Below are 27437 nucleotides of genomic sequence, written 5' to 3' on the forward strand. Positions count from 1 at the left end.
TGCAAAAAACAAATGGCCACTGGGTGGCAACCGTGGTCCAGATTCAAGTGGGCGATCATCTCAAGGGCACACTCACAGACAGACCCAATTGTCCTTGAATCATCCCACTTCGGTCTATGAAGCCAAGGGAGGACGGCAGGCAACTTGCAGATGCCGGACTCTGCACAGCATTGCCCCCTCGCATGCCAATCTCCCTGGGGTGATAATAGGCACGGTTGGCTAACGTGACTGCCGAGAAGTAGAGTCAAGGGAGTTCCCTCCCAACTCCCCGCCCGTCTTCTCCGAAGACCCCCCTTTGGCTTTGCTTCAGCTGAACCGCTTTTGACAAATCACGGGTGCTTTTCCATATTGCAGCCGCACCTGGCCTCTGGCACGAAGGTGCTTCCACTCCCCCCTGGCTTGGCTTTGAACTGCTTCTTCCACCTTTTCCTTTAGCTCAGAAACCCCAGTGAAGAAAGAAAGGCTGGTCTCTGGCTGAGGGCCTTCTGTCGGCCCCCTAGGGTAAAATCCACCTTCGGAGCCCCCCCAAGTTCTCAGCCAGTTGGGTGTTCCTTATAACAAGGGCGGCTCACAACCCTTGGTGATGCGCAGGCCAAGGGGGCGCGGGCGGGGCAGTCCTATGGGCAATGGAAAGCCAGCCGCTCGCCAGCCAGAGGTTCTCGCTGCTTCTGGATCTGTCCCCTTCCTTGCCAGGATGCCACAGCCCAACTCCCCAGCAAGTCTAACGGAGGCTCCCCGTGAAACGTATCTGTTTGTCTTTAAGATGGCACCAGATTGCCAGTTATCTTCTCGTGTTGCTCTTGCTGCACCATCAGAAGGAACTGATGGTGACTACTTCAGTGCAAACACCCTCACATTTAATAGCACCCAACCGAGCAGAAGATGGCTTTCTTGTGTCGGTTCAGCAGACTTCCACACCGGGGGGGGGCACTTCCATGAGCAGGCTGGTTTTCGTCTGGCAGGTCCGGGCTGATCTCAAAGTTATATGTTGGGCTTGTGGTGGAAAAAACTTTGCTATGAAAGCAAAGGCTTGAAAATGGGAGGGAGGGGGGTTTCCTACCCAAAGCAGCCCCAATCCCCAACGAGTTGATCTGTGTTGCCTAAAGCACTCTTGGGACCTGTCAGGCAGAATAAACTGATACAGATAAATATACAAGCATTGGGTTCTTTAAATACTGTTTGAGTCCTGGAAAGGTGGAGACAGACAGGCAAAGGAACCAGCTACTTACCAGAGAAATGTTAGTGTTGTTCGGTGCCAGTAGAACTGAAGCATTGAACAAGGTTGTATTCACTGCAGAAAAGGAGTCAGTTAAGATTTTTTTAAAAAAATATATGGAGAAAAAGCCATATTCCAGATATGAAACCTTTCTTAAAAGCCACGGTTATTTCCACTGGCTTGTGAAACATTTAGAAAAATGGGCGCTACAAGGACCAGAATCCACATTCAGCTACAAAGGCCAAAAGGGAGCCATCCTCTCCCTTGAGTTTTCACCACGATTTGCATCACCACAGCGCACACCATTCGGAAAGGTCTGCTAACTCTTGGCTGACCCCGAGATCCTTAGAGTGCCAGGAAGACCAGGAAGGTATGAAAATGGCCCCCTTCGTCTAGCGGGTTCGCAAGGGAGGGCCTGCCTGTGCGGAAGCTGGAGAACAGAGCCCTGGTTCTAACTCCAGCAGAGACTTCTCCCTAATTCAAAAGAATGCGTGGCCCTCCTCTCTCCGGTCTCTCCCAGGGGCTGGCGTCAAAATGATCTTTGCAGGAAACTCAAAAGAATTCCTCTAACGGAACCGTGACAAGACTCACGGACTGCGACCGAGCCCCCCCCCCCGAGACTCTGAGGCCGAGTAAGGACATCTCCGCTTCAGATCACACGGCACAATGAGGACTACCACTTGCTCAGCCCACCTCACGAAAGAACTGCTGCCCTCCTTTTTTTCCAGACATCCTGGCGGCCAACAAAAGTCAGGTATAACAACGCAACAGTACAAAGACACAGTACAGAGCCATTCACAACCGAAAAGATGGGCTGGTGCTGCCGTGGCCACAGCCTCTGGCGAGGGGTGTGGAGTGAAACACGCAAGCCTCCCCTCAGCCGGAAAGCTCGCAGGACCATCTCCGGCCAGGCGGGACTTCTCAGTGACCTACCTCAGAGGGCTGTCATGAGAACGCGTGAAGTGGGGGTGAGGACTGGGGTTGTCGAGGAAGTGAACTACGTGGCCAAGCTCCATGGAATCCACACCCTGTTAAAACACACACATTCCGCGCGGCCCTCCCGTTGCCCCTCGTTCTTCACAAGATTACTCGAAATCGCAGCACTTCCAGTTCAGGAGACGGCAGTTCAAAACCCCACGAAGACACCCACCTGGTCGAGAGGTGCTCGTCAGCGGGCCGCAACACGTTCCCCCTTCCCAGGAAGAAATGGCCCACAGGCTCCCTCGCAGTCAGGGCTGGCCATCGGCATGCTTTCTAATGACGATGATGATGTTTTTAAAATGTGGGCTTGTATTAAGCTTACTGTAGTTGTTTTCTTCGAAAACATTCTCAAGCTTCGAAATGATTGGCCAAGAACCTCCATCGCTTTGTGGATAAAAGAAGGCAAAGCGCGCCACACAGGCCACACACCGTCTGTCTGTGCTCAGGGTTTCTTCTCTAGCTGTTTTTTTTCTTCCCCAGCCCCCTTGAGTTCCCCCTGCAAGGAAGAGAACCCTCGCCTGACCCCTTCCTTCCCGCCTTTTCCATGAAGACTGCCATCAGGTTGCTTTCTGGCCAAAATACAGAGATGCACTAAAAGCAGGACTGAATACGATCAGTGAAAGATCCTGGTCCTTGTCACACCACTCCAGAATTTTACTGCAGAAGATCTCAAAAGATGTGCTTTTGCAAATACTGTAGTAGCTTTGATTTACAGACATTGGCCCAACGTCTTGTTACTTAAGATACGCCTGCAGAATCTACTGTGGCCTCTTGCTGTTAATTCATGAGTTTCCACTTGGATTTTCCCATGTGCCCTGAGCTGGCAGGTGCCCCAAAAGCCAATCAGAGATTTGTGAAACGACAGCAAGAACCTACTGTGAGACACACCGTCTGCCTTCTGCAGGCATAGCTGCACAACAGAGTTTTAGTGTGCCTGCTCAAGAAAACACTTGAAGTCAGGCAAAACGATGCTGCTTGGTTGCCTCTGACATTCTTCCCTTAATTCAGGGTATAAATTAATCGCCAGCCTTGCAAAATATACAGGCTTCCTGGTGGTGCTGATTTCCGACTGGCTAAGGGAGTTGTGAACTCCAAATGAGGAAGGAAGCAGCATCTCCTTTGTTGAGAGCCCTTGCGTTGCCTCTAAACAGGGTATGGCACATTTCATGGCTGGACAGGCATCCAGTGGCTACTCTGGGTGCCTCCAGATCACCCGGCTGTCTGCACAAACTTTGGTCATTTCCACTGAAAACATTTCAGGAGGTCCACCTGGCCTTGGCCATGTCTTCCTTACCTTGCTTCTCTTGCAGCATCACACACCCAGTGAAGAGATCGGAAATCTCAAAAGCTTGCACATGTCTCTCTGCACACTTGTTTAGTCCAATAAAGGTATCACCCCAGTCTGGAATCTAGAACCTGATTTAGGCCCACTGAGGTACCTCCGCTCATTAATGTTCTAAAAGGCCACAACGGATGAGCGTGTAAGGGGTGCCGTAGGTGCTCCAACCCACTCTTTTCAGGAGGACTTACCAGGACACACTGTAGCTAAGGAGGAGAAAGCAAAGCAAAAAAGCAAAGCGTGCTGCTTATATACCGCCCCATAGCGCTTCAAGCACTCTCTGGGCAGTTTACAAGTTGATTTTGCAGGCTACACATTGCTCGCCCAGCAAGCTGGGTACTTATTTTACCAACCTTGGAAGGATAGAAGGCTGAGTCAACCTTGAGTCGGTTACCTGGGATTGAACCCCAGGTTGTGAGCAGAGCTGCAGTACAGCGGTTTAACCACTGCGCCACGAGGCTCCCCATGCCTTCCCATTCTCTCTAGGTGGCTTGCAGTTAGCCTCGTCTCAGCAGTTTGATGCCTCTGGCTTTAGCCAGGCCCAAGACTGTAGACCCTGGTCAGTCCTGACCACCCACCAGGCAGCTTAACATGCCCGTTATTATCTCCAGGTTGCCGTGCTAAGACCATGCAGTAGCCCCCTCCCTCCTCCAACTCCTTCTCTCGGAAACTATAAATCCTGAAGTTTTCCTTCTTTCCAGGGTGGTGGGATGATACCAATGGCAAAGGGAAAACTGTACCGGCAACATGAGGCTTACCAGCCCAAATGAGGCTGCAACGGGGTGGCTGCAAGGGTGTGCAGCCGATTACACCGCAAACGGTCACTCTGACAGGAGCAATCTCCTTCTGCTAGGAAACCACTCCAGCCTGGACTGGGGTCCGGCTGGAGCACATGTCCCCCACGGGGCATGTGATTGCCAAAAAGAGACCACACTGGACCGCTCCACAAGCCATCCAAAGGGCCATCGGTTTCCCTGTCTGATCACACCCTAGGCCCCCATGTGGAAGGTTTTATGCATGACTTTTTATTTGAGTGCCATTCAGGCATCGCCTGGCGCACGGCATTCTGTCAGCCACTCTGAAGAGGAAAAATGTCTTCTAAGAACTTTTCCAGTGAGGGACAACGTTAAAAAACAATAATAATGAAGGAGAAGTGATTGCTGGGTTAGAATCGCAGGTTGTGTTGTCTCGTTGCTACTGAACCGACAGACCCCAGCTAGGAAAAAGGGGAAGCAGCTCGGAAACACCCCGGAGACTTTTCATGCCTTTACTCTGAGACTTCTTTTCAGCTATGTTTCTCTCTACAAGGATCAGGTGTTTTTTCCCCCCTAGGCCGAGCCATACTTTGTGCCTTCTATTAATTTCAAAAATGATTGTTGAGTTACCCAACTTAAATAATGCATAACACTGGCTGTGTTTTTTAAGTTGCTGTGTTTTTTAAAAAAAAGTTTTAAAAGGGCCATTAAGCACTTTAGGTAGGCTTTGCAGACCTTAGTAGAGACACCAAGAAAAAAAAAAAGTAAGAGTATCAAATATTAAATAATTTTAATATTTATAAAATGATACTCACTTGAGATTGAAAGCAGCCAAATAGATGTGAGCAGCAGAGACAAATATGGTACAAATCAGTTACAGTAATAATTTAAAAAAAAACATAACTAGTAAAAATAATAATAAAAATACTAAGAGGACCAAGAGGAGATTATAACATGCACTCTCAACATATATAAAAAAGGAGAGGTACGCTTGAACTGAACATCATTTTGGAGCAGAAGCATAAAAAGACCCATATTCAGTGGCTCTCCCCAGCCAGCCTGCTTCTGTCCAAAGGAAGCTGAGATAGCCGTGGATCGTCTAGCCAAGCAAGGGCGGGATCAATGGTGGGAAGAGACCCCAGCCCCTTTCTTTTAGTGGGGAGCTATTGGCCAGAATGCCATACTTGGAAAAAACTAGTTACAAGTAATTTCGTGACCTGTAGCTAGTCTGGGCAGGGAGGATGATGCAGGATTTCAATTTGTTTGGTTCCATCTGCCCCTGGTGGTGAGGATTCGCATTCTCTGCTCACACATTTTGCACAAATACATATAAGTAAGGAAATGGCCAGCTTTGACTAGGCAACACATGTGGCAGGTTGCATTTCGCACACCATATTTGGACTGCCCTCCCCGGGAACACTCACTGAGCGACAAACTTTTGTGTTTCTCTGTCCACCCTGCCAGGGGCTTCCATTCTTGTTCACTGCTTGAGATAGCCTTTGCTAGCTTCTGCGACTACTTCTCATCTCCTGCTTTGATTGTGAGATGCGGTTGTGCTGTTTAACTCTTTTAATTGTTGGCTGCCCTTCAGATTTCAGCTCGAAGGCAACTCAAGGGGACCAAATAAATAATTAGCCCAGACAGAGAGGGCCACACCGTGGCTGCAGGGGGTGTGGAGCAGTGCAAGAGAGAAGCATCCAGTTTTATTGTTCCCAATGATCCTCTGGTTGTGTTATACTCAAAATGCCTCTTCTTTGCAACAATGTTATGAAACACCTCACAAAATGGTAAAAAGAAATTCCACCCAAATGCGAATATTGTTCCTGAAGACATAAATTAGATCCACAGAAAATCTACCCATTCTGGGGGAGGATCAGAAAAACAGGCGAAGCTCTCCTAAGCTTTATGGGCAGGAAAGATTAAGGTGCTCCAGCATTTCAATGGTCGTAACTGTTTGATATCACTATTTGAAAATTCTCCCATGGAATCACAGCCAGCAGGTAGGATTCACTGGGATATCCTGCTGCTCAAGCCTTGTCTGAGATGCCGGGCAGACTCCCTAGCCTTCCACTCGGGCTTCGGTGGGCCTGAAACCAAACACACTCCTCAAGCACGCGAGTCAGAGAAGAAAGAGTCACTGGCCCACACGGATGCTTGACTTTGTTTTCTTTGCTGGAAAGGAAGTTCAAATGAAGTTGTCTTCTCTTTCCGAGTAATTCAGACAGAACCAACAGTACATCCAGACAGACATAGCCGTTAAGATTATATCTGAAACCCAGCACCAAAGAAACACAACCACCTGCATTCTGAAGAACCGGTAAGTAATAAAGAGGGGAAACTTGCTGTGAAATCTCCAGGCAGCTGAGATCCTCAGGATGCGGGATTCTTTACACCCTACTACAACCCCTGCCTATGGAGAGGCACAGAAGGAAAAGGGACTCACAGGACCCAGCAATAAGTTAGGTCGTTTGCACGCATGAGTGCAAAATGGCCTCCAAGCTTCTTGTTGAGAATGGAGACTCCATTTTCGAAGGCCAGGAACTTCACTGCAAATGCATCGCTTCCTCAGCTATGGAGGCTATACAAGGGGGCTCAAGGGATCCTGTCGCCTGAAGCAGACTCCACCCAGGGTCTCCCTGTGAGGGCGGGGGCTACTGGTGGTGCTGGTGGAAAAGCAACTAATATGCTCTGGGTTATGCCTGAACTTTACTTTTGGTGCTGTTCAAATTGCTAAACCTGTCTGGTGGAGACAGTTCAGCACCCCGGAGAGCTCCTGTCCCACCTCTCTCGTCCTGCTGCTTTTTCACCCTCCCAGAGGCCAAGAGAGCTTCAGGGTGGGAGCCGAGGGGCCAGCAGCCAGCCAAACCCCTTTCTTCCCCAGCACGTTTATAATTCTTAGGTGCAAGATGTACTTTCATAATGGCTGGGGAAGCTCGTGGGGGAAACCCCAGGTCCCTGTTCCTGAAGCCACAGGGATAAAAACACTGAATGGCGTCAGTAACCTTATTCTGCCTTCCCACATAAATGGTGCCAGCTATCAATGGGGTTAAGGATTTCTCAAAGTTCTAGTTAGTCATGTGGCAACAGAGTCATGTTGTTTGCCATCCAGAGTAGACTATCTGTCTAGATGGGTGGGGTATAAATCTAATAAAATAAATAAAATAAGTCAGAACTGACTTCTAGGGCCCCCCAACAGAATTTTCAAGGTAAGTGAGATATTAAAGGAGTGGCTTTATGAGTTCCACTCCTCCAGGGAGCTTCCATGGCCAAGCGGGGATTTGAACCCTGGCCTGCAGAGTCCCGCGTCCATCACTCTGTCCAACACCACATGGGTTACCCTCTCAAAGTTCTACTGGGACAAAATACCGAAAACACGGCCGCTGGCAGTAGAGTCACTAGGGCAAACGGAGGTTGCCATGTTTCCCCAGGGCTTCTGCTCTAAAGTGAAGGCCGGCGCTGGGGGCCTCTGACCACCGCCAGGGGGCAAGCCTTTCGGGAATCACAGTCAGCCTTTGGCGACTGTAAACCGACACCCGGCGGCCCCTTCCTTCTTCGCCTGCCTTCCCAGCCCCCTCCCCGGACTTAACTTTCTTCTCAGACAGGCATCTATTTCCCCCTTTTTTTTGGAACAGGCTGATTTGTGGCTTGAAAAAATTTATATTCCTCTTCTACTAAGATGGCCCTGGAGTGGCCCTGTCACATTAGTCTAGCAACATTTCTTTGTGTTTTGATCATTTTCTATTGTCCCATCACCCCCCCTTTTTAAAAGGCAACAATTCTCTCTTTGCCTTACATAGACTTAATTTTTACCAACATTCCTCTTTCTCTGCTCGTTCTACATTCAAATGCTATTTACGTCACCACACAACAACATTTCTAGGGGACTTGAACCCATTTTATTCAGTGCAAGCTTCCTTTCCCAATGTATTGGGCCTGCTTGATTCCTGGATTCACACTGGACTTTTCTCCGCAAAAAGACCCTGGCAGCACTCGCATTATTAGGTGGCAGCAGAAGCTTCTTCCGTACTTCTCTGAGCTCCCCCCCCCCGCTATGGGTCTCTCACTATTTCTATTAATGCCTGCTTTTTGTTTCCTTTTTGGTCCATGCAAAAGATCAGGTGGGAGAGGCATTGGTCGTGCAAATGAGCATTCTGTCTTCATAAGCCTTTCTACTTGTTCAAAACTCAGCTGAACAGAGAGCAGCTTAATAAGCCTTTAAAACTGTTGAAACTCAAAAGAAGAGAACTATGTGGCTCATCTTTTATGGGGCTGTCCTATTCTAGTCTGCAAAAAGAAGAAACTACAGCTCATGATAGATAGATAGATAGATAGATAGATAGATAGATAGATAGATAGATAGATAGATAGATAGATAGATAGATAGATAGATAGATAGATAGATAGATAGATAGATAGATAGATAGATAGATAGATAGATAGATAGATAGATAGATAGATAGATAGATAGATAGATAGATAGATAATGTTTTTAGCTTTGCTCTGAGCAACAGACAATTAGGCCATTATCCTAAAGCGCATTTCATTGAAATGACACTTAACATTCGCATTCAAAAAGTTCAACCCCTCACACTATTCTTTCTCAAAGCATCTGCCTTTCAGCTTCTGCTCTGTTTCCCCTACCGATCCCACCTCTGAGGGCTCTCCAGGATCGCTAAGGTTCTCTCTGCCCTGTGGCCTGGGGAACAGACCGCTGGAGGAAGAGACACCCTGGAAGAGGGGCCCCTTCCATCCACCTCTCTTGGCAAGGGCCGGCCGGAAACCCTGGGCAGGAGTCAGATCAGGACAAGAGCGGGCTTGTACTCACCTGGGTCGGGGGCGAGGCATTCGCATTTGTACATCGTCACGTAGTCCGGTTTGAAGTCTGAATTGATGGGGTAGTACTTGAAGGCGCCAATCATCTTCTTGATGGCATCGTAGATGAAGATGAAGCTAATCAGGGTGGAGAAGCCCTCCTCCGTGAAGCGTGTGATGTACTTTATAATGAAGCTGGCGTCAGTCGCCACCAGAATAAGGCACTGTAAAGCAGAATGCAACCCAATCCAGAGGCGGAACTCCATGTAGTCAATGCCGTTATTTCTGGAATGGGAAACAGACAGAAACCGAGCCTTGGAAAAATGCTGGGAATCATGTGCTTGCTCCTGACAAGGAAAATACAAACTTGAGTGATGAAGCTGATAGATGAAATCTCTCTCTAATAGACTATTTAAACTTTCTTCTTCTTCTTCTCATCACCATTATCATTAAAATACATTAGAGTTTCTATTTTGCAAACACAGCCAATGATTGTCTGGGCTGCCGGCCATGTTTGCTGCATGAAAAATTCAACAAACAGGGACTTCTTCTAAGTTAGAGATAAACAGCCTTGAAAGATTGTGGATTTCAAGAAATGTTGTTCTCAGATCTATAATTGCTGATCTAGAATAATTATTTCAATAACAATCTAACTCTAGCTGAGGACGTCACTGCTTTGAGTTCGCAAGAGCTGAGCAGGGGGCTGTGGGGGTCCGGGCATTTTCAGAGGTGGCTTGTCCACCGGGGCCTTGCAAGTCGGAGGTGGCTTAGGTGGCACGTAAGAACAGCCCCCGTGGGCCTAGGCAGGAGAGCTGCGGTTGAGCTGCCTCGCTTTCACTTACTTGCTGAAATCGTACAGCAGCTTTTCAAAGATCAGGATCGGGCCTGTACTGCTCAGGATGATGAGAGGCTGTCCGGCAAAGAGGCAAAACAAGGAGCCTGCCATGGCTGTCCCGAGGAAGCTCTCCATGACCCCCTGGGGGGAGAAGAAGGTCTGCGTTAGGTGCCAGGCAAAAAATGAAGGGGGCACCGTTCTGAACACAAAGCATGGCACACAATTGCAATGGGTTTTCTGGTGGAGTGGGTGTGGTGGCCATCCGAGTGTACAACTCTGGGAGAGGAGGCCACCGGGTGGGGCTGGCAAGGGGTGAGCTTTGGGTCCCCTTACCAGGGCTCCTGTGCCACCATCACTTTAGAAAGGCAGAGGGGCAGAGGGAAAGCCGGACCAGGGTGTCCACGGGCCGGCAGGCACCTCCGTCATTCAGACTGCAAAGCCCGAGGCAGAAGCTGGGCTCCTGTGGCAGCTGGAGAATTTCTTTGGGCCCCCTTTTGATCCCATCCTCCACAGCTTCCCTTGGAGAGGGAGGGCAGGCCCCCCCCACAGGTGTTTTGGATGGAAGACAGCCACCCAGTGGCAACAGGTCCAGGCAGCGCATCCTGTTGATGCGTGCACCCCCAGGGAAGCAGTTGCCCCTCTGCTTCTCACCTTTCGGGGCACCTGAAGCCTTTCAGGCCCGAGCCCCCCTCTCTACGGCCGCGGCCACTCGCTTACGCCCCTCGCCTGGCCCCCACTTGCCTGGTAGTTGTCCGTCGCATCACCCAGCAGGCCGCCAAAGGTGATGGCGTTTGTGATGCAGCCCAGGTAGATGAAGAGGATGGCCGAGATGGACTGGATATGAAAGCCCTCGTAGAAATCGCTGGGGAACCAGGGCAGCTTCCGCTTGACATCGAGATACAGGCCACCACAAAACCTGGAAAGGGAGGATGCAGACGAGGCTGTGCTCACGCGCCCTCCCCAAAAAGGTTATCTGCATTTTGTCCAGAAGGAACACGTTCTGAGCTTCAAACCAAGCCAAAATGAGATAGATCTGGAAGGCTCCAGGGCTGGGCTTCGAAGGAACCTCTTACACAAAACCAATGACTTTGGAGAGATCATTTATTTGAGATCTTATTATGCACATACAGCTTCTCGTTTGCACCAATCTTAAAAAGCCATTGTACAACACCTGAAAAGAACAAAATAAGAAACGGAAGATGTGGCCGAGGGATCCACCCGCCGACTGCTGGGTAATACTTGGACTGGATCACTAGAAGGTTGCGAACAGGTCACCTTCTCAAAAAGGGCAGGGTCCAGAGGAAGGGTGGCCGGCTGCCGACCAAGCCACATGCGAGCGGTCATGGAGCCCTGCGGGGTTCAATGGACCGCTGACATTTCCATCGTGCTCTCCTGCCTTTCCTCCCACGAGATCAGCACGGCAGATGTGGGTTCCCTCTTTCCTCCTCCACCCTCGCCAGAATCCTGTGAGGTGGGTGGCCAGCTAGGGAGCTTCCTGGCAGAAGAGGGGATTTGAATACAGGCCTTCCAAGTTCCACTCTAAGGCCACATCAGACCAATGGTGCAGATTTGGTTTTGCACAGATTAGCTGCCAAATGACTAGACTGGTTAACAAATGGATGGAATCACCGAGGCACAATGGTAAATTTGGAAGTGGTGGTTCTCCTCACAGCAGTCCTGAGACAGGGGCCCCATCCACCCATAAACAGAGTTGAAAAATAAAGGCAGGTGAACTGGCTGCAAATGATAAGTAGGTCTTTTGCAAAGCTCATGGCTCTTAACTACAGATTCCAGTGCAAATAATTCTCAAACACTTTGCATTACAACAGGGATGGGAAAAACCCATTTTTCTTCCAGATACTGTGAGGACTTCAGTTAAGCAAAGAGGGAACAGGTACTATATACTTTTTCAGATGCTTATAGCTCAGTTTTTACTCTTGGGGGGGGACACTGAGAAATGTGGTGAGATGCAGAAGTAAATTATGTAGTGCTTCTTTTTTCGGGGCATGTGCAGAGAAGTTTTGCTTACCTTCCAGTCCACGTGAGCTCCTCTCCAATTTCATGTACGGCTGGCATCTCCTCATCTTCGCTGCCACCTCCTCCACCACCACCACCTCCTCCTCCTCCTGCTCCTCCTCCCCCAGCTCCACCGGCTGTGCCATTCATCTGCCCGGCATCGCTTAGCGAGAAGACAGATTTTCTAGAAGCAAAACAGCACAAAGTGGTCAGTTATCCCAGGGGTCGGGTGCAAGATTTGCTCAGCAAACTGCAAGGACCTGGCTGGAAAGAGCTTATTTCCATCATCAGAGACATGTCAGGATTTTTTTGGAAATTAGAATTAAGCAGTCACTCTAAAGAACCGAAGGCAAGCATTCCGGGGTGATTTTGACAGGTCCACCCTTGCTCAAAGACAAGGAAAACTGATGTTAAAATAACAAGCATTCCAAGACAAAACTCTTCTTACAATAAACGTCCAATGATGCCATGCAGATAGGCATTGAAAATATCATTCAAATCATAACATGAAGACAGGACGTGCCTCAAACTATCCAGAACAGATGGTTCAAGTAATTCTTAATCATGCACTGAATCCCGTATCAAGCATCAGCCCTCTACATTATATATTTCCTATGCATGTCGGTTCAGAAGCACAAACCATTCCATTTGAGTCTTATTCCCTAATGAGCCTGGCTAATATTCCAGCCATCGTATAGGTCAGTATTTGGCAAGTATTTCAACCTCACGGCAAAAATGCTGAACAAGGTTAGCCGGTGGACGATCTGTTGTACTATGCAATATACATAATACTGCACTCTTCTGTAGACAGTAATGATGGGGAAATAGTGCAAAACGGGGGGAGCACAGAAGTTAAAGGCAATGGAAATCCTCAGTAGATGCTGAGCCAGTATCATAAATACATCAAACACTAGAGATATTTTGCTAAAAGGTTTTTTTTTTTGCTTCTTTACACTTTGTAGTTTTTTAAAATTCAGGTTATGAATTTGTGAGTGTAATGTTACAAAAAGCAGATTTTATTTATTTTATGGCATTGAAAAAAAAACATATCCACTACATTTTACTTACATATAGCAACATTTAAGCTCGCTAATGATTTTCTTATTTATCATTTTTAAAAAATGACCCAATATATGTTTGTAATGGAAAGATGTTATTTATTTGTTCAGTAACTACAAATCATTGAATATTCCTTTCCTCCGTTTTGGGAATGAGTTACAATAGCAGACAAAAGAAGAGAAGACATAAAAAGCATGAGGAACGACATTAAGGAGAGAGTGTTGCCAGTGTATCCGGAGATATCAGGGCCCCTGAAACCCAACCGCCAAGGAAAGGAGCGCGAGATGGACGGGTTTCTTCTACCTCTTTTCTGCAGAAGGGACCTTCTTTGGGGGTTCTATCCGAATGTTGGGATCCCACTCGCCTGGGGGAAGGACAATGACCTCGTCCAAAAACTCATCGATTCCTGCAATCAGGTCGTCTCTGTCTCTCGCTTTGTAGGCAACGTCACTGAACAGCTGAAAGCAAAAGAAAACAAAAAATGAAAAGAGAGAGAGAGAGAGAGAAGAAGAAGAGAGATTGGGAAACTTCCACACACATACACTCTTTCAGTTTCTCTTGGTCACAAAATAATTAAGAGTTTCAGAGGAAAACTCGGAGATCTCTGTTCACACTCATTGCTGTTATATTTCAGATGTAGCTTTAAACAGGAAGACTTGGAAATACGGATGTTTGTAATTGAGAGAAAGTTGGTGCTCGTTATCCAAAGTGAAGGAATGCAAATCGTACCAATAAATAAGAAACTAAGTGAACACAATCCAGGGCACCAGTTTTGCATCGTTCCATTTATAAGAAAGACGGCAGCAGTAAGGATGGGAGGTGACTGTAAAACCCATTTAGGAAGTGGCTAAGAAACTACCAAAGGAGGCCTGGAGGCCGACCTCTGAGATGAACTTACGTCGTCTACCATGAGGGTGGCGATGGCTCTCCCGATTTCATTGTAGGACTTTGCTTTTCCTGCAGGACCCAAAAGGATAAACAGGAATCTGGGAAAAAAAGGGGGGGGGGAAGCACACAGAGGATGAGTCCCAAGCGGTCTCACCATGCTGCTGCTCCAAGATCAAAACCGCTCCCAAGTGTTTCTTTAGAAGTTCCTGCTGAGAACGATTTCTCTTTGTGGAGGGGGGGAATACCCTTGGGAAATCAATTTGGAATAATTTGCCTCTCAGCAGCTCCCAGGCATGTCCGACCACTCCAGCAGATAGATCTGGCTGGCCAAACGGCGACCATTGTCTAGAATTCAGTTCTGACCATTTCAGTGGAACTTCTTGCTGCATAAGCGTATTTACAACCACAATCATAACCATCTTGTGTTTTACACATACAGTGACTCAGGCTTTATAGCCACACAGAAACCGCCATTGCCTGTAACATGGGATAATAGTTCTGCTGCCATTCAGACATACCAGGCAGTGGATATTTATTTTTTAAGAGGAGCAGAAAGTTTCTACTGGATAAAGTTCCCAGCGGGTGATCTCCTCACTCCTCTCAATCAAATGCCAATATTTGGTAGGATTTCCATTGGCCAAAGAATGACACGTCCTTGTTTGGGATATTCTGAGGGTTTGTGGATAACGTGAAGAATTGAGAACTCGGTGAAAATGAATGGGAATGAAGAATTCATGGGGCCAGCCTCGGGGAATGTTTTGCATGCAATTTTGCAAGAGCAGGAGGTTGTACAGGTTCTGTAGAAAGTCACAACGTTCCCCCAGCCTCTTCCGGCTTACGGCTTTGGGGCTTCCACCTCAAAGCCCTGTTTCTGACCCCCCCCCAACCCCTCTGCTTTTCTTGGGGGTTGGGGACCTCCGTCCTTGGCCCGTTCCCCTACCTTGTTGGGACAGGCACTTCCGTCACTCCCCCCAGCATGGTTGACTGCAGGAGCCGGACGAAAGCCACGAACGGCTTGTCCAGGAAGTCCACTTCTCCCACCAGGACGTTAGAAGCTTCCGCATCTTTGGGGATCTTCTTAATGAATTTGTTTTTCATCTGGAGAAAACAGAGCAGGTTTCAAAGGTCAGGGACCCTTCTCTCTGTTGGATTGAGCTCTGTGGCTGCTGACACAATTCAGGGACAAGTCACTGGAAGCAATGTGGGAGTCCCCTGTGGCTGTTCCATTATTATTAGCCTGAAAGGGCTCAATAAACGGCCGTCTGGGGTTTTATAATAATCTATATGCTGGCATGAGGAGAGACATGTGAGTGAAGGCAGAAATCTCTCCTCCTCCTCTTCTTCCTCCCCCTTCCCCCCCTTCCTTCTAAGCCTTTTAAATCCTGGGCCTGGGGGGGGGGAGGGGAGACCAAGGATGGTTTTGGTCCAGCCGCCAAGAGCAGGAGTTAAGCACGGCCTTTAAGCTTCATGTAAAACTCCATGTAAAAGTCTCTTTGTCGTGGCCCTATGAGACTGATTAAACCTTCCTTGTTCTTTGGGAACTAAATACTTGGCGTGCCTTTCCGTTAACTCTCCCCAGGCCCCTCTCCCAAAGTGTAACACTTGGATTTGAAAAGGAGGGAAACATGCGTAAAGAATGAACTGGGTCAGATCCAATGGCGACCAATCGCTGGGAAACCTGCCCTCAGTTTTACAGCATCAATGCACATGCACGCGCGCGCACACAGAGAGAGAGACCCTTGGCACCTTTCACTGACTGGCAGACAGGTGCTTGGGCCAAGTTTTCTCCAGCACCTGTTGAATCCCTGCCTTAACAGCCCTGATTAAGTTACAAGCCCTTCCACTGCTGCTCAGTGGCTCCCATGGGAAACAGACGTCTCCCTTGGGCGGAGAGAGAGAGAGAGAGAGAGAGAGAGAGAGAGAGAGAGTCGTTTTATTGATCTTCATTTTTAAGGAGCTGGAGATTAGGGGACCACTCCTCGGTGGAGGGGAGCTGGGGCTCTGTGAGCAAGGTCAGTTCCCCTCCAACATCCCCAAAACTCGACAAAACTGTGACCTGCATCTCAAGAAGGGGATCTCCTTGCAAATTTTGCTGGAAATCAAGATATTCTGTAAATCAAGATATTCAGAAACACTGAAGATTCACAGCACACCTTGGCTACTAAGCTTGTGCGTCACACTGATGGCTTCACCTCACTAGAGGAGGGAAGCATTAAGACAGTACTGAGAGAAACATCTTGAGATGCCAACAGGACTAGGCTTTGAAGGGATACAACCAGTTAAATGAGCACAACAAAATGGGGGACAGTTGATAGCTTTGTAAACAGTATCCAGTGGCGTTTGCCATAACAAGGAGAATCCGTGAAAGAATACCCAGTGGTTCAGGTCCTCCAACTGTGGGAAGTCCATGATACATTCCCACTTCTCAACTCAATTTGCAGGAACTTCCCTCCTACCTGATCTGTGCTTGGCGTGTCTGTGATGTCATTCATGCTTCTGCTTTGTGCATGGCCTAAAGTGGGGAAAAGGTGGACATTTAGCTTCTCTAATTAAAAGGGAAGAGCAGGAAGAAACTGGGGGGGGGGGGAAGGAGACAAGCACAAGGAGGGACCCGGTAGCTGGAAGAAGGTGTAGGTGAATAAAGGAAGTAAAAGAAGAAGGTCGGGAAATGACTTTCTTTGCCAGGAGCACAGCCCTCCCCACAGGAAGAAGAGGCTCCGGCATCTTGAGAATGCCATGTCCCCATCTCAGCTTACTTTCTGCAAAATGGGTACATAGTATACTGTATTCCATCTGCTTGGGGAAGAAGGGCTTTCTGCAGATATTCCCAGACTGAATTAATTTCCCCTTGGCTGAAATTAAAAAAAAAGGGGGGGGGAATCAAAGGTGTACACCACAGATGGAGCATAATGTGTGAATTGGCCTTCGCTCTTGGTTCTGGCTCATCTGCAGATGCCCGGCATTGATACTGTCACATGTAAAACAAGCCTATCCAAAAGGGGAAGAGGTGACACATCGGTCCTCTTTGGCCTGTGAAGGAAGGGGGATGGGTAGGAAACTCACGTAATCGCCCGTAACTTGCACTCTGCCTCATGCGCAGGTCTTCGGAGGAGCGGTGAAAGCTGGCCCCGGCAGCCGGACTCCTGACCGGGCTGCGATCTGTTAAGAAGACCAAGAGGTATGAAAACGATGCCCTTGGGGCCACAAGGCCCTTGACCCAGGGGCCTCCCGGCCACCACCTACGTACAAGGAGCATGCCAAGAGGAGCGGCTGGCTCCCGTCTGGGCCAGTGTTGGGCCTCGTTATGAGTCTCCGCTCTCGAAGCAGGAGGGCCCTGTTGAGTCCAGGGGCAGATGGGCCATCAACAGGCAAGGCAAACTCCACGGGTTCACTGAGTCTTCCAAAGTAGGGACGGGCGAGTGAGCCTCCAGTTCCTTGTTAGTGAGATGCTCACTAAATTATGTCTTTGGGGTACTGAGAGGATCCGTGATTCACCCGTAGCCCTGTTTCATTAAAGGCATAGGCCTTGTCTGGTTTTTAGGGTATGGGTGCCGGCTACAGATGAGACCTGCAGCATCCTATGCCCTTCTGAAATGATGACAGACATGATCCTGCAGCAGGAGAAGAGTGTGGTGCAAATGGACCCAGGATGAACCTCCATCTTTGCCACATAAGGGCTGCCTTACGGTTAATGGAGTTCACAGCAGCGGCACTGCCAAGCTCCAGAATATGGTGGCATGCTAGATTTCCAGCTAGCAGCATCTGGCTGGGACCTTGGGAGGTCAACTCAGCTGTTCCCCCACCGGGTTGCCGCCCATCCTTTCCGGCTCAAAGGAAGAGACGGTTCGCCACCCTTTCTTCCTCATCCTCCCCACCTCCGCTCCTCCCAAAGCACAAGCCGGGCAGTTTGCACTCACTCGTGTTCGAGACCGATTTGCCCATGTCGGCCAGGGACCGGTGGATGGGCTTCTTGGTCTGGTGGCGGTGCTTCCTCAGGAGGACGTAGCTTATCTTCTCCCGCAGCTCCGGCTTGAGCAGGCCATCTTCGATCTGCTTCTCAATGACATCGTCTGGAGCAGAGACAGAACATGTGACCAGAAGGCAAGGCCACCCAGCCCGGGGGTCCCCTGCGTCGCGCAGGGAGTGCCGCTGGATACCATCAGGTGTGCCAGGGCTGCACCCGAAGGCATCCCGGGTTTTGCAGATCTTTCTCAGCCAGAAAGCTCTGGGGCCATGCTCTGAATTACAGCAGACAATTCGGAAGTCCCTTGGCCCACTCTGAGCGCCCGGCTTCCATAAAATGACCATCCAAAGTGGCGTCCATGTGCTACATTGTGGTAGATCTCCTCACATTTCCTTAAACTGGGAGAACCCCCAAGGCTCTGGGAGATGGCAGCCACCACCTTGCTGAACTCCACAAGAGCTAACAGAGGCAACAGCAATAATAATAATAATATGAGAGATCTCTTGCCAATGCAACTGGCCCTTTCCACATTCCTCCTTCTTCAAGGGTTCATTTTAATTGCACCATGTCCCTTGAGCACCCCTGTTTCAATGGCTGCCTTTTGCTTCCGGCCATAAGAGAATCGAAGGTGGTTAAGGATACTGAGCCATGTTGAAAAAATAAAAGAATAAACAACAAAAGAATAAAAGCAATAAAGAAAAAAGAAACCAAGCAGCACAAAACCAACACAACGTTCAGAGACACACGAGAACAAGAAAAGCACAACTAAGAGAACATAGTAAGAGGCCCCCAACTGGTGGTCAATTTACATTTTCCTCCTTGCCCATGGGCACCGGCCAGGAATGTCCCTCTTCTGCCTCTTTTTGTTCCAGCCCATCCTCAAACCTGGAGCAAGGGCCAAGAGGCCTCCTTTTGAGGGAGCGGGGAATCCCTTCAGCACCCACACAGGCAGGCAGGCCGGCCAGCCAGGAATGGTCTGACGGGCATGGGCGTGCCATTTCATGCCAAAGGGCTCCCACAAACCTATCAGACTTTTCCCCTCAGGGCTCACAGAGGACTGAGACTCCCTGAGTCATCTTCTCCAACTCTACTCAAGGTGAAAAAAATAATTAGGTACCAGACCTATCCCTGAAAGCGTGCTGCATGCCACCCACAATAATTTCAAGCCAGATGAGAAGCAAACGGCTCCCTCCGTTTTTCTCTTTGCATGAAACCCAGAGTAGATGTCGGTCTAGATGGACGGGGTATAAATTTAATAAATAAATAAACAAACAAACCCAACCATTTGCACCTTGAGCTGACTGGGTCTCCATGTCCGCCTTGACTAGGTGGGCTCTCACTAAGGGCGTCATCAACCCCCCCACAGCTGCTTGAAATGACTTTTGCCACCCCTACATTCATTTGTGCAGGAGATTCCCAATGCGCTGTAGGGACAATTACAGATCTCTAACAGAACCTGGATAAGTTCCTTTTCTTTCCGGACCCAATCTGGGCCAAGAAAAGTAACCAAATTTTCCATCCCAAAAAAAGCAAAGTTATTCCTGATCGTAATTTGGTCACGATGCAAGTCGGTTCTACCTGAGCTCCTGGGACAGGTAGCTAGTCCTGTGAACATATCCCCCCTTCCCAGGGGCTGGTCTTTCCTGCCACCTCTGAGGTGCCTACCTATGATCTGCGGCAAAGAGTAGCCGTCCAGGTCAAGCATCACGGTGCCCGTTTGCAGGCAGGTGCGCAGCTCAAAGAGGCTGTGCAAGGACAGAGTGGACACATGAGGCTTGCTCCATCGCTCCCCTCCTTCTTCCACTTTCTCTTCAAACTTTATCCATCTAAAGCGAAGAAAGAAATCGGAAACGGTGGGTGGTCAGTAGAAGTACGGTAGTCACGGCATGCAACTCTAGACACATCAGCTCGAGAAACCGCTCCCCTTGCATTCAGTGTGTGTGGGGGTGCAACCTCTGGGTGAGTGCGCAGGGGTCTGCCGGCCTTCTGGGGGGAACAGAAAGCAGAGGGTCCCGGGTGGAAAAGTTTCCCCTCTTGGCAACATTCCCTCTTTCAAGATGGAAAGATGGCTTGGACTTAGCAATAACTCAAACAAAGCGCAACATCCGAGTACGAAAGAAGTACTTCCTGGGTCTCAGCCCAAATCTGAAAGGATCTCCCTCACCTCCCATTCTTCACTTTCCTTCCACAAGGTCTGAGGAGGTGGCAGCCTTATGGGCCTGCCACTGACAGAAAAAAAGCATTTATTTCATTCAGTCATTTAGGCAAAACATTTTCACCCCGCCTTTCTCCTTGAAAGGGACCCAAGGCATCTTACAACTGTGAAAGACAATATATAAAGTTGAAAACAATGAGTTTATGATGGCCGTTAACATCATTAAAAGACGATATTTAAAACTACAAACAACGAATAAGGAGGCGTCTTACTCAAGATCAACTACAAAGATTAACCCTAGGAGTATTTGCTATGATTTTTATACTAGATATTATTCATGATCCCATAGGCCAGCATCCTACTGCAGATTTACACCTACACAAGGGAAATCATGTAAGTCTTGGTGGCAAATTGCTGCTTACTAGCCCAGCGCATGTTGTGTTCCTGGGTGTGCCCCTGACAGCAAAAGTCCAGCAACAACACCAGCACATCACTGGTGACTGTAAATGTGTCGTCGCGACTTATTTGATTTTCTTTTTGCCGGTGCAAATTGGTAACAGGATTGTGGCCACCATCCAAGAGAATTGGGTGAGTCACCACTCTCCTTCCATTCTCTCACACGTCTGACTTGTGTGTGTGTGTGTGTGTGTGCAGTTCACAGACTGTCTGTCCTTCATTCTTCCATGGCTGAGGAGAGCGCCGTCCACTCGCGCCCCCCAAGCCCATTCTACAGCCCCCACATGCCCTCAGGTACTTTCCAACCATAAAAACAAAACAAAACCAAACCAAGTTGTTCCCAAATCTCCCACTTGCTTGCTCTGTGCAAGGCTTTCTCCCAATCTTTGCTGAAAGAGGAAACCCTCAATTATTTAAAATTATTGGCATTTACTCAGCACTTCTCTTAAGAGTTTTTTTTTTTAAAAAAGAAGCTAGTATTTGTTATTTAAATCTTATTGCAAGCCTTTGTTACTGAAACATGAAACATTCTACATTGTTTAAACAGTCAGTAGCTGCTCCTGCTGTTATTTCCACAGTAAAGAAAGCCCACTATTCTCGGTGCTGATTTAAAATAATTCTTCAATTAGCTAAAATTTCAAACACGTGGCAGAAGGTTTGTAGGGAAATAAAATAAAATGACATAGTGGTTGTTCTGGGTTTTTCGGGCTCAGAACAACCATTAGATCCCGGCCGTGAAAGCCTCCGCAAATATATTAAAATGACATACTTTCTCCCTCCCTCCCTCCCTCCCTGTCTCTCCTTCACACTCACTAGATTTTTTTTAAAAAAAAAATCCTCTGCACTCAATATTGGTTATGCTTCTTTTGGAGATGTGGCCTTCAAACAGCCAGCCAACTGGAAAATGTCCCTTAGCCTCGCAAAATGTGCCCACTTCTGCTTTATGGATTAAAATGCTGATAAAATACTTTCAGAATGGCAGGTGGGAGGGGAATCTTGTCATGGTGGTGCCCAGCCCACCTACCATGTGTTACCTCCAAGAAGGTTCAGCTGGCACCAACCTTGTACGGTCATTATTTTTCCAGTGACATGCAAGGATGGCTCCCCCCTCTTCTTCTTCTTCTTCTTCTTCTAAAGCTGAGTGAGTTTTAGCTTACAAACTGATCTAACTTTTTTGCTGGTGAATTCACTCATCAGTTTAAACATGCCTCTAAGCCATCTCTCAACTGAAGTAGCAGTTCTGATTATGTGATGATGATGTTGATGACACTTGGGAAGGTTTACACTATCATAAGCTGTGACAATGTAGGGTTTAAATATTTTAGAGTACTGTCCCCAGTCTCGCCGTCTACCAACTGCCTGCTTTATTTATTTATTTATTTATTTATTTATTTATTTATTTATTTATTTATTTATTTATTTATTTATTTATTTATTTATTTATTTATTTATTTATTTATTTATTTATACATACCCCGCCTATTTGGTCGATATGACCACTCTAGGCAGCTTTCAGAGGTTACTGGCTTGATACTTTTTTTAACTTTTTATTTTACAGTTCTCTTTTGATTTCTTTGTGTACTCGCTGGGTGACTTTTGTGAAAAGGGTGTCTAGAGAGTATTAAAACCGATGAACCAAGTAAAACAGGTCAGCACCATCAATCACGCACCCTGCAGTCAATGCTTCTGCTGCCGCCCACACCCTTCATTTGATTTTCTATGGCAGGGGCCTTTCTGATGATGATCATCCTCAGTGGTGGTGTGAATCCAGCCCCACAAGCGCCAGCGGTCCTGAGCGGGGCAGCCCCCCTCCCCTCCTAGGTGAGAGCACAATAGACAAGGTCATTATGTGGCACAAGCTGAGCGCCACCAGCGCACGTGGGCCAGAGAGACCCACGAGTTAATGAAAAATCTATCTTATTAACTGCCTGACCTCATGGCATTGATCCCCTTTAGAAACGCCACAAACACCCACAAATCCTTTTGTTCTTCCCAACCGAGAAGCTCAGCAAGGCAAGCCCCTGACTCTTTCCCTCCCCATTTGAACTCAGAAAGTGAGATCCGATAAAAATGAACCATCGCGACAAGCAGCTGATCCATGCACAGGGCATCTCAGAGAGAAAGAGAAAACCTCATCTGGATTGGAGGTGTTCTTTCCTTTCTTTTTTTTTTTTTTAAAGAAAAACTTAAGCTAACAATAAAGAGAAGATGCCTTATGCTTCCTCTATGACTTTCATTACAGTGTTGAGGTTTCTCAAGGGTTTCCTTTACAGGCTTGCAATTAAAAACAAAAATCAAGGTTAACTTTTCAACTGCTGATAGATAGCAAACATGGAATGAATGCTCACTCAGCTCCCAGCAGAATCCTGCAAGAACTTCAGGGAACCACAGAACGGGACACTTGGAGGAGACGGAACGGCCTTTCCCCCCTTTGGGAGAACCCTCGCAGCCAAAGAAGGAAGCGGGCACCCCTTGAGAAGGAGAATCAGCCGCCCGGCTACCCTCCTGCTTTCTGAATACCTGGCCGACTCCTTCCACTCCAGTTCTTCTCCGTCATGCTGGAGGGTGTCCATCTCTGTGAACAAGGTGGGGTTGGGGGGGTCGTCATCTTCACCCAGGATGTACCGGAGACGCTCAGCAGCCGGAGACACTGAACCAAGAAAGGAAAGAAGGGTCAACAACTGGAAAGCCGGGTGTCACCGTTTCAACCCAGCTTGCTCCAGAAAACCATCTCAGAGGCCCCGAGGAAGGGTGTGGTTTCTCAAGGTCTCGCGATGGAAGGCTTTCTTCTGACTCTTCTCTGACTCTTCTTAATCAATATATTTGGGTTGTCAGTGAACTCCAGGACACAGCCCATGATGGGCCCTTCCCTAAGATTTTTTTGATGGTGCCCCAAAGGTTTGGAGAGATATCTCCCAGAACAGGAGCTTGGGGGGAGAAAACAACCCTGACCCTCTGTGATGGTGACCCTCCCTTGACTCCTGCAGCCATAAATCAGCACGACAAACTTATAACTTGATCCACTGCTACCCCTTCCTCACAAGACACGATGGAAAATGCTTTCAAGAAGAAGACCCCGGAGGCTGGATCAGATGGAAGGGGGCCCTGCTCTTCCCATGGCAGCCCCACCACTTCCTTCAATAGGAAGCCACCAGGAGGACTTGGGGGGCAGCTCCATCCTGTCTCTCCTGTGCCCCAGCGAATGATAGACACAAGTGGTGTGCCTCTGAGGTTGGAGGTGATGAACAGCCGCCCTAACCAGACGTCATTCGTGGGCATGGAAGCATCTTGAGTTCCAGGAAGGGGCTCATACCTGCTCAGGTTCACAGAGTCAGTGCACTCAGGAAAGATAAGATAGACCCCAGATTTCCTGGTCAGGAACCCACAACAGTTAACCGGGTTAAAACCCTTCCTATTCTCCCCCCCCCCACTTTCCCTTTCTTCACCCCGCACTGCTTTCTTGCTTCCTCTCCTTATAGACTTTTAAGTCCTCTGAATGGCTGATGAAGAGAAACGGGCAGCTAAGAGCCATTTCGTCCTTTATTGAGGGACATCAGGAAAGAGATGCAAAGTGTCAGCTCAAGGGGATTTCACTCAGCTAGGCAATCTGTACACTAGGTCCAGTTTATTTATTTATTTACAATATTTTTTAGCCGCACCATTGCTTCCGGGCGGCGTACAACATTAAAACTTAAAAACATTAAAAACATTTTAAGAGACAGTATAAAATAGCATATATTAAAATATTTCTTAAAACATTAAAATTAATTAATTAAAATGCTGGGTGAACAGAAAGGTCTTTGCCTGGCGCCGAAAGGCCAAGAGTGTCGGAGCCAGGCAGATCTCTCTAGGGAGGGTGTTCCAAAGTTGGGGGGCAACAACCGAGAAGGCCCTATTCCGACATGCCATACCCTTCACCTCTTTCAGGGATGGCACCTTCAGAAGGGCCTCCTGGCCTGATCTTAGAGGACGGGCAGGCACATATGGAAGAAGGCGGTCCTTTAGGTAACCAGGTCCTAAGCCGTTTAGGGCTTTATATGTCAAAGTAAGCACTTTGAATTGGGCCCGAGCAGCAACCGGCAGCCAGTGTAAATTTTTCGGAACCGGCGTGATATGAGTCAGTGCGGCGGCACCACTTACCAGCCGGGCAGCCCGGTTCTGTGCCAGTTGCAGTCGTCGGACCGTCTTCAAAGGCTGCCCCACGTATAGCGCATTGCAGCAGTCCAATCTGGTTGTTACCAGTGCATGAGTGACTGCTGCCAGGCTCCGCTCATCCAGGTAAGGGCGAAGTTGATATATTCTCCGCAGCTGTAAGAAGGCACCCCTGGACACCGAGTCCACCTGGGCTTCCAAGGTCAGACTGGGGTCAAGGAGCACCCCCAAGCTGCGGACCCTGTCCTTTAGCGAGAGTGTAATCCCGTCTAAGGCAGGGAAATGGCCCTTAAACCCATCTGGCAGGGCACCTGCCAGCAGCACTTCAGACTTGTCTGGATTGAGCCTCAGTTTATTGACCCTCATCCAGACCATTATCGAGTCCAGGCACGAGTTCAGAACGGTGACTGCCACACCTGGATTGGTAGAAAATGAGAGGTAGAGCTGGGTGTCGTCAGCATATTGCTGACTCCTCAGCCCAAACCTCCTAACGACCTCCCCCAGCGGTTTCATGTAGATATTGAACAGCATGGGGGACAGTATAGAGCCCTGAGGAACCCCATGACGCAACCGCCATGGGTCAGAGCTACTGTCCCCCAGCACCACCTTCTGGACTCGATCAGCCAGGTAGGAACGGAACCACTGTAAAACAGTGCCTCCAATTCCCATCCCAGCCAGTCTGTCCAGAAGGACACCATGGTCGATGGTGTTGAAAGCCGCTGAGAGGTCCAGGAGAATCAACAGGGATGCATTACCCCTGTCTTTCTCCCGGCAAAGGTCCTCAAACAGGGCCACCAAGGCAGTTTCCGTCCCATAACCCGGCCTGAAACCCAATTGAAATGGATCTAGATAATGTGTTTATTATTATTTGTTTGTTTAAAATATTTTTACCTTGCCATTTTCCTCAAAAGGACCTAAGGCAGCTTATAGCAATTAAAAGAAAATAGATTAAACCAGTATTAAAACGATGTTTCTAAAATGTAGCTCCAAACAACGCACTCAGAAAAAGCATCTGCCTTTTTTCGCCCTGCCTTGTCCGGGGATATTCCTGGTCTTAAACCCTCATCAGTGTTGGAGGGTGGTGGACGTGGGGGGGTATGGGGCCCGGTGAAAAAGCCTAAAGGCTCGGTGGGGAGTCCTGCGAGCCGAAGAGGTCGCCTCGGCCAGCCATTTCCCCCTCCCTGCTGTGAGTCCTATAAGAGAAGGGAAGCCCATGAAAGAGGCTTTCCAGGGACAAGAGACACGGAGCTACCTGACTTGTAAGAAACGTCCTCCAGGAATAGTGGGGTGCTCAGGAAGAGCAGATGCCGTTCTCCAGAATTCCCCAGATTTGCACTCAAATGAAATTCCCTTCTGGATGACAGTTAAGGACTGTGACCTGGAACAGCATGGTAATCATCACCATCATCATCTTAGAACAGAGCCGGAAGGGGCCCTATGGACCATCGAGTCCAACTCCTTTCAAGGAAGCCCAGTGGGGGAATCAAACTCCCTACCTCTGGCTACACAGCCAGAGACCTTGACCCCTGAGCTGCATCATCATCATCATCATCTCGGAGCTGCAGAGCTGGAAGGGACCCTCTGGACCATGGAGTCCAGCTCCCCTCCAAGAAGGCACTGGCGGGGAATTGAACCCCCAAACTCCACAGCCAAGTGCCTTAAACCCCTGAGCCATCCAGAAGTTCACATGAAGCTCTTTAGAAAGCATGCCCTTTCAGCCTTCTCAGCCTTCTTCCTCCATTAGTGGCTGGGAATCATAATTTTAGAACAGGGCGGGAAAGAGCAACGCCTTGGTTGGGCACCACCAACACAAAGGCCACTTGGGGGATTGTGAGCTGCTTGAGCAAGCAAAGCGCCATGAGGGCCCATTCAGGAGAAAGGCTAGGAGCGAGTCACGCAGAATCCCCCTTTCATGAAGAGGGCTTGGAGAAATGCGGGAGGCTTGGCTAAAGCGGTGTTACCCGTTCAAGAGGTCACTGTCTCAAGACCCTGGGCTGGCAGGGTCAGGCCAGGCAGGAGGGAGGCTGGCCCAATGGAGCCATCGTTTTTGCATTGCAGTTGGAGGGCGAAGAAGAGTCCGGATGGGGTGGACAGAGCAGCTGCAATGGCCATGCATTTCTTGGAATCACGTGAAGGAACTGGGGAAGGGAAGGGAAGGGAAGGGAAGGACCGGCCAGCTTGCTCCACGACTGCTTCCCTTTCTTAGAAGAAGCTTGTGGGATGTTCACTCAAACCTTCAAAGGCGTACGATCTTTAGATCTTGTGCAGTAACAGAAGCAGCAGGGATAAGGACGGGCAGAGCACGGTTACCCCACTGGCAGCCGTCTATGTGTGGGTGTGTTCATCGCTTGTATCGTGTGTATATGAGTAGACCGGTGACCAGGGACAGGGGCTCAACGCACTGTCAAATCAGACTTAAGTCACACCAGGGACCCACCTTGAACTTGACAGTTCCTTTTTTTCAACAACTCAGATTCGCGACTCAGAACTTTTTCTGGGGGAAAAAAGATTGTTATCAAAAGGGACTCAGACTTGGGGCTTGAGAGTCGGGACTTGGTCCCAAAGACTTGGGAGTCGGGAGTCAGACCCCAAGACTTGGTCAACATCCCTGCCAGTGTCTGCAAGAATAACAGTCACCGTCATGTAATCGGAATTGAGTTCTGGATATGGATGATGGGAGACAGGTGTGAATCCCTGAATTCCCACAGTGTTTTAAGAGGAAACACAACTCTATCTATGCCCCTCCCCCTCTCCCCTAAGTCAGCTCCATTCACAGCAAGGACTGCCTGGAGGTAGAAAAGATATGACC

The 27437-nt window shown here is 48.6% G+C and overlaps 1 protein-coding gene across 6 annotated transcripts in view; it reads right to left on the reverse strand.

Annotated features, from left to right (window-relative positions):
* The window catches only part of SLC4A5 (solute carrier family 4 member 5), a 57054-nt gene that overhangs the window by 15503 nt on the left and 14114 nt on the right, over positions 1–27437 (reverse strand). For all 6 annotated transcript variants that reach the window (XR_012080823.2, XR_012080822.2, XM_072978912.2 and 3 more), the window contains 13 exons: positions 22997–23126; positions 19531–19691; positions 17819–17971; positions 16965–17060; positions 16358–16413; positions 14842–14999; positions 13912–13999; positions 13317–13471; positions 11968–12138; positions 10680–10854; positions 9946–10079; positions 9117–9388; positions 1230–1291 (listed from right to left, as the gene is read on the reverse strand). Coding sequence is in view for 4 of the 6 variants with exons in the window: in XM_072978912.2 (XP_072835013.2) it covers positions 1230–1291; positions 9117–9388; positions 9946–10079; positions 10680–10854; positions 11968–12138; positions 13317–13471; positions 13912–13999; positions 14842–14999; positions 16358–16413; positions 16965–17060; positions 17819–17971; positions 19531–19691; positions 22997–23126 (1811 nt within the window). In the remaining 2 variants the exon portion in view is untranslated. The remainder of the gene's footprint in view (positions 1–1229; positions 1292–9116; positions 9389–9945; positions 10080–10679; positions 10855–11967; positions 12139–13316; positions 13472–13911; positions 14000–14841; positions 15000–16357; positions 16414–16964; positions 17061–17818; positions 17972–19530; positions 19692–22996; positions 23127–27437) is intronic.

The sequence above is a fragment of the Pogona vitticeps genome, chromosome 8 (assembly GCF_051106095.1).
Source record: "Pogona vitticeps strain Pit_001003342236 chromosome 8, PviZW2.1, whole genome shotgun sequence".
Taxonomy (NCBI): Eukaryota; Metazoa; Chordata; class Lepidosauria; order Squamata; family Agamidae; genus Pogona; species Pogona vitticeps.